This window comes from Mustela putorius, unplaced genomic scaffold (genome assembly GCF_011764305.1).
Source record: "Mustela putorius furo isolate JIRA1106 unplaced genomic scaffold, ASM1176430v1.1 tig00000095_pilon_pilon_pilon, whole genome shotgun sequence".
Lineage (NCBI taxonomy): Eukaryota > Metazoa > Chordata > Mammalia > Carnivora > Mustelidae > Mustela > Mustela putorius.
The window spans coordinates 17,844,386-17,859,750 of NW_025421280.1; the positions used below are offsets into that span (position 1 = coordinate 17,844,386).

Genomic DNA, 15,365 nt, shown 5'->3' on the forward strand with positions numbered 1-15,365 from the left:
AAGAGGCAACCCACGGAATGGGAGAAGATATTTGCAAATGACAGTACAGACAAAAGGTTGATATCCAGGATCCATAATGAACTCCTCAAACTCAACACACACGAAACAGGCAATCATATCAAAAAATGGGCAGAAGATATGAACAAAGACTTCTCCAATGAAGACATACAAATGGCTATCAGACACATGAAAAAATGTTCATCATCACTAGCCATCACGGAGATTCAAATTAAAACCACATTGAGATACCACCTTACACCAGCTAGAATGGCCAAAATTAACAAGACAGGAAACAACATGTGTTGGAGAGGATGTGGAGAAAGGGGAAACCCTCTTACACTGTTGGTGGGAATGCAGGTTGGTGCAGCCTCTTTGGAGAACAGTGTGGAGATTCCTCAAGAAATTAAAAATAGAACTTCCCTATGACCCTGCAATTGCACTCCTGGGTATTTACCCCAAAGATATAGATGTAGTCAAAAGAAGGGCCATCTGTACCCCAATGTTTATAGCAGCAAGGCCACGGTCGCCAAACTATGGAAAGAACCAAGATGCCCTTCAACGGACGAATGGATAAGGAATATGTGGTCCATATGCACTATGGAGTATTATGCCTCCATCAGAAAGGATGAATACCCAACTTTTGTAGAAACATGGACGGGACTGGAAGAGATTATGCTGAGTGAAATAAGTCAAGCAGAGAGTGTCAATTATCATATGGTTTCACTTATTTGTGGAGCATAACAAATAGCATGGAGGACATGGGGAGTTAGAGAGGAGAAGGGAGTTGGGGTAAATTGGAAGAGGAGGTGAATCATGAGAGACTATGGACTCTGAAAAACAATCTGAGGGGTTTGAAGTGGTGGGGGGGTGGGAGGTTAGGGTACCAGGTGGTGGGTATTATAGAGGGCACCGATTGCATGCAGCACTGGGTGTGGTGAAAAAATAATGATACTGTTATGCTGAAAATAAATAAATTAATTTAAAAAATAAATTTTAAAAAATTTAAAAAATAAAATTAAAATAAAAAAATAAATAAAGTGCTGATCAGTCTCAAGTGGAGAAGATACAAACTCTTTGTCCTAATACCATGTCCTGCCCACAGTGTGTTGTGTGGACAGATGAGTGTGCATGGCATGGGGTGGTCATTTCTAGACTGTACCATGCAGTGGGGGGTCTGTCTACAGAGAGGAAGGATGGCAAAGAGCAATGAAAGAAATCAAGGAGGAAAAGAACTGCAACTCAGCTCCCTGGTTCCTCATGAGATGTGAGCTTCTCTTCCCACTCTGGGCTCTGAGTCACTTCCTCTCCAAAAACACTCCTCTTTTTAATTTCAGAGAGCAACTTTGCTTGCTTGCAACTGAAATAACTTTTTCTTAAGAGCTGGGATGTGCAAACTTTTCATGGAATCCTCTTTCCTCCACAGAGGCACAAACTCTGGAACTTTTAAAAATAATGGATGGCTTAGGAGACAATATTAAAAAAAAAGACCACCTATGTCCATCATGACCAGTGTACCTTGCGATAGGACATGTCTTCCTTTATTAGTGTTTACAGAAATTTACTCATTTTTCAAACATTAAATGAGCACTCATTCTGAGTCAGACAGGAGGCTGGGCGCTCCTCTGGTGCTCATGATGTAATCAGGGCTAAAGGCTACTCTCATGGAGCATGTAGCCTCTGAGGGAGAAAGAGGACATGCTTGCAGATCAAAATGGCACCAGGAAATAATGAGGCATTCATGTGCCAGGCACTGTGCTCCCAGCTTGACCTGTACAGCCTCATTTCAGGCTAACAACAGCTGGGGCACATGTCATCACTACCCCTCTTCTGTAGGTGACACAACTCAGATACAGAGAGGTTTGGTAACTTGTACGTGGGTAGTGGATGGTGGAGGCTGGATTTGAACTCCAGGAGTCTGGGTCAAGACTCCAGTAGCCTGGACTCTACCACCTATTTGCTGCCTATGCTTTGCCTTCTTGGTCGTGTGGAGCAAGAAAGGAAGGAAGCCCTTCATAAACGAGAGAGCCCTATTCTTTCCCTCCCTCTGCCTTCCCCAAACCGTTGTTTCCAACACACAACAGGGGATTCTTAATCAATAGACTCCAGAATATAGAAAAGGCAATGGTTACTGAGCACTTACCATGTCCCAGCACTGAACCAGGCACCTAATCTACACTATTTCATTAATCTTGATATTTAGTAGGAATCAAAGGGAGAAGTATTCTCAACATCCTGATTTCAAAGATCAGAACATTGAGGCTGTTTAAAGTTAATTAATTTAATCGGGTTAAGTAGGTTAAGTTACGCTATGGGAACGTATCAAACTGGAAATCTCAGTGGCTTCGTGCAAAGGGTTATTGATTACACATATATATCCGTGTGGGCTGGCAGGAGGAGTAGAAGGGCACCAGTCCCTGGTGGTCACTCAGGGAACCAGGCTGATGAAGTCATTCCATGACAACTCCATCTGGAACACGGAGTTTTTAGTGTTCACAAGAGCAAGAGAACAGAGTATGGACACTATCACACCAGTTCCGAAAAGCTTTAGCCCGGAAATGACCCAGCTCAGTTTTGCTCACGGCCTACTGGCCAGAACCTGTCTTGACGCCCCACCTAACTGCAAGGGGACGGAGAATGGGGAGTGAGCACATAGATATATTTTATGGACAGTTAATTGCTGATGGACAGTAATTCTCCCAAGCTCACCCAGCTACTACGCGGCAGAGTGCAGAGGCTTAACCACTCCACTTGACGATGTCCTCAAAATCTGTCAACGTATTTTGGGAGAAGTTGTTCCAAGTCTATCACATACCACTTAGAAATACCCAAATCTTATCTTAGAACTCATAGCCTCGTCTAAGAACTTACTGCTTTCTCTTGACTATCCCATCTTTGGTGCACTCAAGGGGAAGTTCTTGGAAGTCCAGCACATGAGAACCTACCTTTATTGGCACAAGCCATCCACTTGAGATTGTCTGCAAAAGCAGCCTCTCGCCCAATGAGGTAGGTGAAGATGCGGACCTGGGAGGAAGAGGAGCACAGGAGTCAGTGATATGCACTTTTCACCGCGCTGCCCAGACCACATGCGGGGCTCCCGCACATGTGCTTTTTCTCTTTAATGCCCCAGGCCTCCCATCTGTAGGAACATATTTAAGACATTTGAAGCACAGTCAGCTAGAAATATATTCAAAACTGGAGGCTTTGATCTTTTCAACCATATGGCACTGGCCGTGGTTGTTTTTCGGTGTGCAACTCACGACAGAGGAGAGCGACTTGAAATAGGAAATGGGCAGCAGCGTGGGCCCGGGGGAGGGGTGGGGTGCACACATATGGACAAGGACCATCTCGGTCTGGACCGAATCCGTAATCATTTTCCTCATCCACACAGGAAACGCACAGTGTGCTCTTCTTGGGAACACAAACGCCACCAAAAGACCCTCAATGTTCCCCCCCAATGGTGAGGACAAGCTGCAGACACTCTTCCCATCTGTGGTGTCTGGCACGATTTTAGGAGGTAATTAACTGGGTCCAGAGGCACAGCCTGTAGCCAGGAGACCAATGGGGACTCCTTCTAGCCTTCTTAAGCTTTTGGCTCCCGAAGAGCAGAGAGCACGTGTAAAACCTTGGCTCTCTCATTTTCTATTGCTTTCTCAACTCTCTCTCATGAGGCCAGAATCCTTTGAAACAAAGCACCATCCCTCTCCCAAAGTAGTACTTGAGGGTTAGACGGAAGAAAGATAGGGGATTAAAAGGGGTACAGCCCTTGAATTCAAAGTTAAAACCGTACGTGGGTCAACAGTACCCAGTCCAAGCAAAACTCTGCTGGAGGCCACGCACAGCCCCATGACTACCTCCCTGTGGCCAAGTTAAAGGAAGACATGCCATCAGATGAAGATGCTAGGCATGTGACCCCAGCTGATGTCCAGCCCACCGAGACTGGTTCAGGGCCTTTACTATAGTTGTTGTGAAGGAGCCACTGCTCCTTCAGGGCCTTTACTATAGTTGTTGTAAAGTAGTATCTCGTGCAGTTACATCTGTGAGGTTGATCTCCACAGACTGTGCCCCTGACCCAGGGAAGAGTGGGATGTCTCTTTCTCCTGGCTGTGTCCTAATGGAGAACAGTGCTTGGAACATTAAAACTCAATACATGAATGGGAACAAATATATGAATGCTCCTAGCTGAGTATAAAAAAGGCAGGTTTTGCTTTAGTGAATGAATGAATGAATAAATGAATGAATATTTTTAAAAGTAGGCTCCATGGGGCACCTAGGTGGCTCAGTGGGTTAAAGCCTCTGCCTTCGGCTCAGGTCATGATCCCAGGGTCCTCGGATCGAGCCCCACATTGGGTTCTCTGCTCATCAGGGAGCCTGTTTCCTCCTCTCTCTCTGCCTGCCTCTCTTCCTGCTTGTGATCTCTGTCAAATAAATAAATAAAATCTTAAAAAAAAAAAAAGTAGGCTCCACACTCAATGTGGGGCTTGAACTCACAACCCCAAGTTCAAGATCTGGGTGCTCTACTGAATGAACTGGCCAGGTGCCCCCGATTTTAACTATAAATCTTCTCTTATCTGGGCATCATAACTTGGGAGCTAGCTTAGAGAGAAATGTTGAAATACACACTGTCATGATGTCACCTTGGCCAGTTCTCATTTGTGTGCACCAAAGCAGCCCTTCCATCCATCACAGCTCCTAGGGGACTTCCTGGGTCGCTGAGCAGGCAAAGAGAACTTTGCTTCTCTTTATTCCCTTCACTCTTTTCCACACTATTCCCAATGGAGTCACACTGACAGAGAAAGGATATGCTATTTATTTATTTATTATTATTATTATTATTTTTAATTGGGAGATTCTGGTTTCTTTCAGGGAAAAAAAGAGAGAGAGAGAGAGAGAGAGAGAAAAGAGGCAGCCTTATTTGGCCAAAGGTAGTTCTCACTGACCTCCCCACCACCCAAAAAAAGTCACTTCCCTACTCACTTTTCCTGCCCGGCCACTGTTGGCATTTAGCTGAAGATGTCTGATTATGGGTGAAACTGAGGTTCAGTTAAATAAAATGATTTGCTTAATTTCATTAAGTCCCGATTCAATGGGAAAGGTCTTTAGTGACCTCAGGTTAACACTGCGGCCTCCTCTCAATCTCCTGAAGATGCTGTGTCTATCCATTTAGAAAACCCCAACCAGCCCCATGCTTTGCCCCGTGGTCCAGAGCATGCATGCAAAGTGGTCTGGGTCTTTTGAGTCTCAAAGGTCTCAAAAGACCTTTGGTCTTTTGGTCTCAAAAGACCCAGACCACTGTTTTTTTCATACATCTTCACCTTTCTTTCAAATTTAAGCTATTTAATAAAGGGAAAACACAAAACCTATCAAATCTTGCATCTCCACTGGTTCTTAACAAAGCAGACGGCTTAAAGGACAGCTATTAGCAGATGAAGCCAGGAGTCTACCTTTGTGGGCAAAGAGGAAAAGATCTGGCACAGAGCAGCCCACTGGTTTTCAAGGAAAGCTACCTACACATACCAAATCTCCCCTGCCATCCAGAAGAAGCAGCTCAGGATGAACTGAGTTCTCTCTCAGCAGCATATTTAAAACTCCAGAACAGTGCTGGGAATCATTGGCCAAACATCTATAATTCCTCACTTAAATAGATGGCAACCCATTTGGAAAACCAGTAGGATTGTGCCAAACTTCCGACCAGACATGACTACTCAAGAATAATTGTGCTAACAATAACCACAATAACGGAAACCAGCATCCCTGCCCCCACACTCCCACCATGTTCCTACACCACTGCCCTGGCTCCCTACAGCTAGCACCATCCCCCGGGGTCAGGTGCATACTAAGGGATTTATACGCATCATATTTATTTTGTTGGTTTGCATTTTATTGTATTGCTTATGAAAGAGAATCAGAATCACGTTCAATATTTCCATTTATGCGATGCCCTTGGCTCCCAGCAGACTGGCCTCCTTATCTGAGTTGAAACGGCAGGGGAATGACTTGTCACATCTCTGCCTATAAAATAAACATCATCAAATGATACTCGGTTCACGCCCTGGATTTCTCACAATGATGCCTTTCAACTGGCAACAAAAGAGAAGGCATTTTACTCCAAAATAAATATTTTGGAGAGCAATTTAACAATATCCAAAGCAATTTATATTTGTAATTTTTTCAGGCCCAGTAATTCTACCCCTAGGCATTTATCTTATAACCCAGATACCAAATAAAATGTCTGGAGGGGCCGAGTAGGTATCAAAGATGACAGGAAGTGGTAGGCATATGGAAAAAATAATAGAGTTGCACAGCTTCTTAAAACCCTGTAATTTCATTTTATACATTTTCACAAATACACAGAAAAAGAATGCTCCTCCTCGTGATCTGTAATAGTCGAAAAGTGTTAGAGCTTGAGTGTCTCTTGACAGCTGATTGACTAAAAAGGTTATAGTGTATTCACCGAGTGGAATACCATGTAGCCATATACTTATGTAGAAAGGCATCCATTATCAATTAGTAAGGGGAGAAAAGAAAGTTGTAGGATATTGGAGAATATAAAACCCTATTTTTCTTCAAGGAGATTTAGACTTTTTGTGTCATTTTTTACCTCTTCAGTGTTTTTACAAGTGAATAAGTATTGCTTTAATAATGAAAGATGTTACTTTTTTACTTTATTTATTAAAGATTTTATTTATCTTAAAGAGATAGAACACAAGTAGGCAGAATGGCAGGGAGAGAGACAGGGGGAAGCAGGCCTCCTGCTGAGCAGAGAGCCCTATGCAGGGCTTGATCCCAGGACCCTGAGACCATGACCTGAGCCGAAGGCACTGAGGTCTAACTCAGTGAGCCTAACTTACTGAGCCACCCAGGTGCTCCTAAAATGTTTTTTAAAAACATTTGACAGAGAGAGAGAGAGATCACAGGTATGCAGAGAGGCAGGCAGAGAGAGAGGGGGAAGCAGGCTTCCTGATGAGCAGAGAACCTGATGCGGGTCTCGATCCAAGAACCCTGAGATCATGACCTGAGCCAAAGGCAGATGCTCAACCCACTGAGCCACCCAGGCGTCCCTGAAAGATCATTTTAAATGAGGAGAAAGTAGTCACACTGCAACTTCCTCAACTATTCTGTAAGGATCTAGGAAGAATCACCATAATGGTGAAAATGTCACACTGGAAGACATTACTACCCAGCGCTGCATCTTCCCTGGTGGGCGGCCATGCTCCACGACTCAATTAACTGAGTGCAAAACCTTCAGGAGTAACATAATCAAATTGCTCCTCACTTCTATCACTAGCAGATTCTGTAACCTGATAGATTTTCTTTCCAACAATCAGAGATTTCTTCCCCAAGAAGCACCGCTAAAGACATAGTCACAAGTCCACCTCGAGCCCGGATACTTCTCAGGTCAGAGGTCATTCCGGAAGCCAAGTTCACAGCACTGAATATCAAGAACAGAACTGTGGCACGGTTCGGACCACAGCAGGAACAGGACACACCAAAGCTCCCCAGAAAGTCAGGCCTTTGTGCCCATTTTCTGTAGGCATGAAGGCACCACTTTTGTTAAAGCAGCACAAAGGCAGGGGGAAAAAAGTCTGCATCAACCTATTAGTTCATTTTGATCTCCCATTTAATTTTGTATGGTCTTTAAATGTTCTGTAAACCCAATTAAGCTTAATAAAATGTTAGAATGTGGACATTTCAAAGTTCAAAGTCACTTAATTTAATCTACTTAGTATAAAATTTCCCAAGTGAAACAAACAAAAAACTCAATCCTGTTTTTCCAAAAAAACAAATTATGCTCTGACTCATGTAGATGCAGTTCTTACCAGAAATGTGAGGGGTACCATTCCTCTCAACTTGGGTGAATATAGGTAGTTTGAGTTTTTAATAATGATTCTTTCTATAGTCATTAAAGTAGAGGAAGGAGAGTGCGTGCCAACAGAGCTATCATGGGCACAGCACAACCAGAAAGCAGATTGCCACTCCCCACACACGTTCCCTTTGGTAATGAACGGGGTATCACTGATGACCATGCTTTCGAGACAGTTCAAGAGTAGCAAGTCATCACCCATCTGTCACAAGTAGCTTCTGAGCACCTACTATGAACCAGGGGCCATTCTTGGCTTTATTATAGAAGCCACTGTGCTCATAATGGGGTTTGATGTTGGGAATAAAATGGATAAACAAGACAAACTCTCTGTCTTCAGGGAGTTTACATTTTCATGAAGGTGAGACAGATAATTAATGGAAAATTTGTATCTAACATTTATTTGTAAGATTTAATGCTTATGAAGAGAATAAAGCAGGGTAAGGCAATGGAGAGGGATGGAAGCTGCTACTTTAGGAAGAGAGGAAGGAACCCCCTCCCTGATAAGGTGACATGTGATTAAGGATCTGAACAAAACAGGGGCAGGGGGTGGGGTGGAACAAGACACATGGCTATTGAGGAAGAATGTTCCAGGTGAAGGGAACAGAAGGTCTGAAACCCTTGAGATAGGCATGCTCAAGGGATATTGAAGAAACCAATGGAAATGGAGTGTAGTCAACCAGGACAAGTCGTGGAGAATGAATGTGAACAGGCAATGAGGCCCTTGCAACCACTGTTAGAGAACAGAACCACAAAAGAGACTGCCTAGAAGCCTGACGTGAGTCACACATGATCTTGTAAAAGGATAAGTCTGTCTACAATGTGGAGAACAAGTCATGCTCAACTTGGCTGCCCATTTGATTTTCCTGTGATGTTCTTACAATTCTGAATGCCCGGGTCTCATCCAAGTGTAAATAAATCAGATCCTCGGGAGCAGAGGGTCTCTTAATCTCCCTTGGTTCCAGTGTGCAGCCAAGTTTGAAGACCACAGGCAGAGAGAGACAGGGTAGAAGCAGAGACACTGAAGTAGGAGGCCACGGATGTGTTCCAGGTGAGAGATAACAGTGGCTCTGGCCAGGGTCGGGAGAGCTCTTAGACTTCACTGGACATCAAAACTGCCAGGGACCTTGAATCATACATTACTCCAACACCCCCTTCCAGAGACTTAGACTAAGTAGGTCACGGATCTACATTTTTACAAAGCACTCATGGTGGATCTGGCATAGGTAAAACTGATGCCAACATGTTATAAAAAAAACACTGAAAAGATGAGGACTCAGCAAAGGCAAATGGAACCAGGAATTAAGAAACCATTAAAGCCATTTCAAACAAGCATGTTTCTATAGATTGCTAAGGATTGAGGCTAAACTTCCAGGAATTTATAATCCTACATGTGGTTAAAAAAAAAAAAAAAAAAAAAAAGAAGTGATGGATCAAAAGGACATTTTTTTTCTTTTTTAAAGTTTAGGCACAAACTTTTTTTTTCCAATTAGGCACGAACATCACACACCAATCAGACTGGGTAAGCAGGGTCTGCCACCTGCCCTTCTTTGTCCCTCTATGGAAGGGCAGATCTGTACCCACATGTCTGCGGCTAGAGCCGAGTCTACACACCCAAGGCTGCTCCCTGAAGTGACAATTACCCCACTCTTGCTCCCACATACCGAGGAAAGGGCTGAGGACAGACCACTTAGAAGCCTCCAAAGATATAGTCTTTACATTTATTTAAAAAAAAAAAAAACAACCTTTCATTTAAAAATAACGTTTAACTATAAATCTAATACTTACACCTTATTAAACATGTAATTTAAATGGATTATACATATAAATAGGACTTGTTAAAATAATGGCCTAGAACCTCTGAGGACCCACATCCATGGGTCCCAAATTTTCATTCAACCAAGAGGCAGCCTCTTTAAATAAGCATGTGACTCACCTACATGTTCTCCCACCTGCTCATGGCCCTTCAGACTCGCTGCCCAACTCAATTATTCCCTAAAACACCTCCAGGATTTCTCAAAAACGGTGTGCAACGTCGACTTTAGAAATACGTCCCCTGATGTCTTTATGTCTTAAAGACCAATTTACTATTACTGAGAACTACTATGTTCTTAATCTGTGTCTTCACAAAAGATATTCCTAACTTACTTTTCCTATTTGCTCATTTCAATGAATTCTGGTGCAGAGAAGCACCCCTGAATAAAATCGTTATACTCAAAGTGGAAGACCAGGGCTGGAACTTAGTTATTGCCCCAATGTTCCATCGATCACTGCCATTAACATCTTCACAAAAGCACTGCAAGGGCAGAGGTAGCCCCAAAGAAGGTTGATGCCAATGGAAACAGTTATATTGAGCAGGCCGTTTTAATCTAGAAGCCATCATGCTCAAAATAAAAAAAAAGAAACAACCTTATCCAAATGATGAGGAGAGGCACATAAGGGAACACTGCCCTGAGCCACAGTAAGATGGGATAAATTGAATTAGATTACAAAAGTAATAAAATCTCAACAAATGAATATCATAGATCATTATGATAAATGGACTGTCATGGGGGGGGGGTGCTCTACGAGTCTGTATAATCTCTTTCCTCTCCAGCACAGTGCCTGATACTTCATGTGTGATATTGAAAATAGCCCAATTCAGAAAAAAACGCCATGTGTGATCTTCTGAGCAGGAAGACTCAAGTCCAGCGTCATGCCCACGCGTTTTGTCAAGGTGAAGGAGAAGGTGTCTCTGAGTTGCTCAGAGACGTGAGCTGAGTTCGCGTGGGAGAACACAGGCTATGACACTGTTTCACGGAGCAGCGAGGAGCCAAGTGACAAACATCCTTAAAGGGAGTGACACAATTCACTCAACTGTCTAGCCCCATGGACTTCATCCAGGAGGCAAAGCCAGAATATTAATTATGTCTTTTTAGGTTCTGTATTTTTGAGGCTCTGACACCTGGGACCTTGCTGCCTTGGAGGAAGTACCTCTCCGAAGGTTCGCTAATTCCTATAGGTAACAAATGACTTGCCGGTGAGTGCATCTGTGAATGCAAACAAACCAAAGCCAACTCCTCTTTTTACCAGCTGTTTACATTCTCACCCTTTAGCCGCCTACCCTAATTGCTCCATGGCCTGGTACCAGACAGCAAGGGACAGCCCCAGTGCTCCGATGCCCACCAGTATTATTCAACCCTAAGCCTGCTTACCCTGCTTTGTCTCTTTCTTCCCATGGGAATCACGACAAGCCTTCAGCCCTCTAGTTCCCTCTCCCTCTCTCTCTTTGCCCACTCACCTTGCCTTGGTCCTTCCCCTTGGTGCAGCTCCATGGGATAAGGCATGCCCCTCGCTTCTAGGGGACCACCAGGATAACAAATTTCCTTCACATCAGGCATTTCTACGTCTGTGCGCCTTACCATGTCTGATTCAAATAAATACGGAATACCCTCAAAACAGCTGGGAATCAGGAACCTGGGCTCCAGGTGTGGCCAGCACCACACTTACTGGCTTGGTGAACTTGAGCAAGTTAGTTAAACCCTCAGGCTGTACTACCCTTGTGTGTGGCTAGCATGTGGATCATCTGCCCACTCCTGGTGGGTGAGAGCAAACCTGGTAATGGTTGCAAGCGGAGGTCAGAAGCAGTGAATTCCAGGCAGAGAGTTGCATCTAAGTGTATTTGAGACAATTTGCTGCAGTAAAACTCAACAAAGTGAGCTGAGGAAAGCCAAATTTCCCATCCACAGACATCTCCCACCCAACCCTGCCCAGAGGTCTGGTTAAAGAGGAAATGCACTATTGTGGGTGAAGAAGAGGATCCCACCTAGGGGAGGGTGTTAAGGAGTCATCACTGATATCTGCCGTTACCAAGGATAATGGGACTGACAGTCCCTAATAGTAGAATCACAGTGATGACAACTTCTATTAACCTTGGCAGAGTTGTAAGAGCCATTGAGACTTTGGCAAAGGCTGTGGACTTTACCCCTACAAAAAATGCCTAAAGTTGTACATTCACTATTTCAGATAAGAGTCATGAGATATGGGACATCTCCTCTACCAAAGACCCAGATTCCCGAGGCACCTTTGGATCCCAGGTCAAGAACCTCTGTTTTATATACTTCTTGTATTCTGTACTCGCAATTTCTCAAAAGCAAACTGTGTTCTTTGGACAATCAAAATGGGCTGTTCATCTTCAGTGCTTGCCAATTGAGAGAGAAGTTCATTTGTTCATTTATACGCCCCTTCTCCAATGATTGGTGAACCCCAGATATTGGTCATCCATGACCAGATCCAGAGTTCACATTGGGAATGAGTCCTCAATATGTAAGAACAAGGTGGACATGCCAGGAAGAGGCACCACTACAGACCCCGAGTTTGCACATTACATCATGGGGCCTTTGAAAGACCACATCTAAAGGAGGAGGGATATAATGGACAGATAGAACCCCCATCTCATTCATTTTTTAATCCATAGAATCCAGTGCAGTGTTTGGCATGGAGCTAGCACTCAAACATTATGTTGACTGGCCATACCATAAAAATCCTTTTCTGCTGATATGAGGCTCTTAAAACAAATTCATTACCAAGGTTCAGACTGCTGACCACCTTAGGGCCTACAGATCTGTAGGGCTGGGAGGTCCCTGCCTGCTTCCCTTGCCTTCTCAGACCTAGAGAAATTGAGCAGTGACGGTGATTTGTTCACAGGCATGCCCCTTCTTCCAAGAAAACTTACACATTCAACACCATGAACAAAAATACAAACCAATGTGTGCAAAGCCATTAAATTTAGTGGAACAGATCAGAAGATCTACTTATGTAAAAGGGATACTAATTACACATTGGCATACTGATAGTTACATTTGTGAAACATCTTGGGATCATGTCATTCCCTACCTTGGAACCCTCTGATGTCTTTCCATTGCACTTGGAAAATATTCCCAATCCCTGATCACAGCTAAGATGCCCAGAAGACTCAGAAACATGACAACCTCATTCTGCTTTAAATCTATCAATCATCTATCTGTCCCACTGCCTGGAATGTTCTTCACTCTCTCATTTTCTATAGCTAACTCCCTCTCATCCCATTTGTCTCCTTCATGATACTTGGTACATTTTGTAGTTATCTTAATGACTTGTTTATTTTCTTGAATTACATTGACTTCTCCCTCCCAACAGAAATGAGGATGTTGTGGGGGCAGAATGAGGCAAACTGTACCCAACTCGGCACCTGGGATGTAGCAGATTTTCAGAGAGTATCAGTCACCCACTTTCTCTCCTTCTGTTTTCACAAATTTTACAGGTCAAAATAAGCCAGCATGGGACACACGTTAATTTATCAGGGTTAGAGCTCTTTCCTTCATTGCCGACTTCATTTTAAATGCTTTCCTATTTTCCCAGACTGATCTGCTAGCAACCAACTGAAATTTCACCTTCCCCTATGAATTTTTTTTTACACTGAAGCTCTCTGATAAATAGTAATAAATGGGGAGGGGGCGATTTGAAAAGCTCTGGTCTTTGTTATTACCATCTCATCTTCAGGAGCCAGAAAATGGTGTCTTAGTTGAGGCCTTGCCTGCATAGATCATCAGTTTTATAGTATGGTTTTTTCCCTAGGTGCCACCCTTTCTTTCCAGATGGAAGCCATGCAAAGCCCGAAGTCATTTGTATTTTATTCAAAAAAAATTATTTATTTACTTATTTATTTGACAGAGATCAGAAGCAGGCAGAGAGGCAGTCAGAGAGAGAGAGAGGGAAGCAGGTTCCCTACTGAGCAGAAAGCCCAATGTAGGGATCAATACCAGGACCCTGGGATCATGACCTGAACCGAAGGCAGAGGCTTTAACCCACTAAGCCACCCAGGTGCCCCGTCATTTGTATTTTAAGTAACTGTTTGGTTAAGGTTTTACCTCGCAGGGAAAAGATGACATCTCACAATGGTAATGGGAAGTTTGCTATTCAAGCAACTCTCAGTGAAGTTTCTCCTTCCCCTCATGCCTCAGAACAGTTTGAACAAATGGCAGTTTCATGAAAAACAGGAATGGCTAGGTGGACAGGTGAGCAGAACCAGTAGATGTAAGGCAGGGTTGAGAACTGGACACACCCAGTTTTAGAATCTGGGTCTTCCCAAAGGGAACTAGGTAACCTGGGGTGAGTTGCTTGATCTCTCTGAGCCTTATTTTCCTGACCTGCAAGACACTAGGGTTAACGTAATCATACCCATATGCTCTTAAATGGAATGAAGATGGTAGGGGTTGGAGCAGGGTTTGTGCTACTAAAGAGTGTATATGTGGGGGATCCTTTCTAAGAGGAGATCTCCAGTGGAGCATCTTGCCTGGACCCTAAAGAGAAAATGTGCAGGTAAAGGCCCAGAGGTGTGAAGCTTGAAGGCACGACTTGGCCTGCTGGTCTGGACATTAGAGAAAAGCTCCTTTTCCCTTAGTGTTCCCCCCAAATTTGTGTTTGCCTTCCAGATCAGGGTACAGGACCGAGACTCACTTGGTCTTGGGCACAAATGTGGTCCTCATGTGGGATGTGAGCCAAAGCCCCACAGTAAGAAGCAGCATGCGTTTGAATAGAACCCTCCCTCCACAGACCACCCTAGTGAATCAGCACCGGGCAGGTTATAGGTCGAGGATTTAGGAGTTTGGAATTCTGCCCAAATCCTTCTCAAACTCATTAAAACCAACAGCTGTTGTGAATTCTGAGCTAGTACAGTTCTTGTCACTTCTATTTTCCCAACCAATCCTCCCTGTCACTAAGAATTAGTCTAAAATAGCAGTTTCTGCTGTCAAATCACCTGCCACCTTCTGGGGTTTACTGTCAGGAAGAAAAGTCAAGGACTCAGTCAATATCCTCAACAAGGATATTGTTGAGGACAGTGTTCATTCCGGTTTACCTGTGGTTCTCCAAGAGGCAGACAGGTAGAGACAGGACTCTGTGTGTGGGGGGTGGGTGGTGGTGAATCAGAATCACCTGTGGGGTTTTGGCAATCAATATATGCTCATTACCTGTACCCCGACCTCTGCTCCCTACAGGGATTCCAGTGCTCCCAAGACTCCAAATGCTCACCATGGGATCATGCCCCCAGCTGAAGACCGTACTGTTGAGAGCCACTGTTTTGGGGCAGGAAAGGGAGTTAGACTTCCAGAGGGCAACTAGGAGCACATCGCTTCTTTCTGAAAAACCCCAGAAGAAGATTTATTTCTTTTCTTCAATCAGTAGGAGTTGTATTTATCCTAAGAATTGTTATGTTTTAATCTTACAGACTGTAAGCCTTACAGCTGTCCGGGGTTCCTTCTTGGCATTGGCCGCCCTCAAGCCAGGGGCTCAAACACCTCCAACAGAGAGTAAGTGTTTTTTTGGCTCTGCTTTTATTATTATTGGCTCTATTATGATTAGGTCATAAAGTTTTTCAGTGCTTTTATCATGAAAGGGGGTTAAATTTTGTCAAATGCTTGTAACTATAAAGTCCTTATTTTCCTTCTCGTAGCTTTGTGCACTGGTTGGAGGGATATTTGAGCCAAAA

The 15,365-nt window shown here is 43.8% G+C and overlaps 1 protein-coding gene across 2 annotated transcripts in view; it reads right to left on the minus strand.

Moving 5' to 3' along the window:
* Positions 1 to 15,365, minus strand: part of CACNA2D3 (calcium voltage-gated channel auxiliary subunit alpha2delta 3) — an 851,905-nt gene that overhangs the window by 298,328 nt on the left and 538,212 nt on the right. For both annotated transcript variants that reach the window (XM_045078786.1, XM_045078785.1), the window contains exon 12: positions 2,943 to 3,021. In XM_045078786.1, the coding sequence (XP_044934721.1) occupies positions 2,943 to 3,021 (79 nt within the window). The remainder of the gene's footprint in view (positions 1 to 2,942; positions 3,022 to 15,365) is intronic.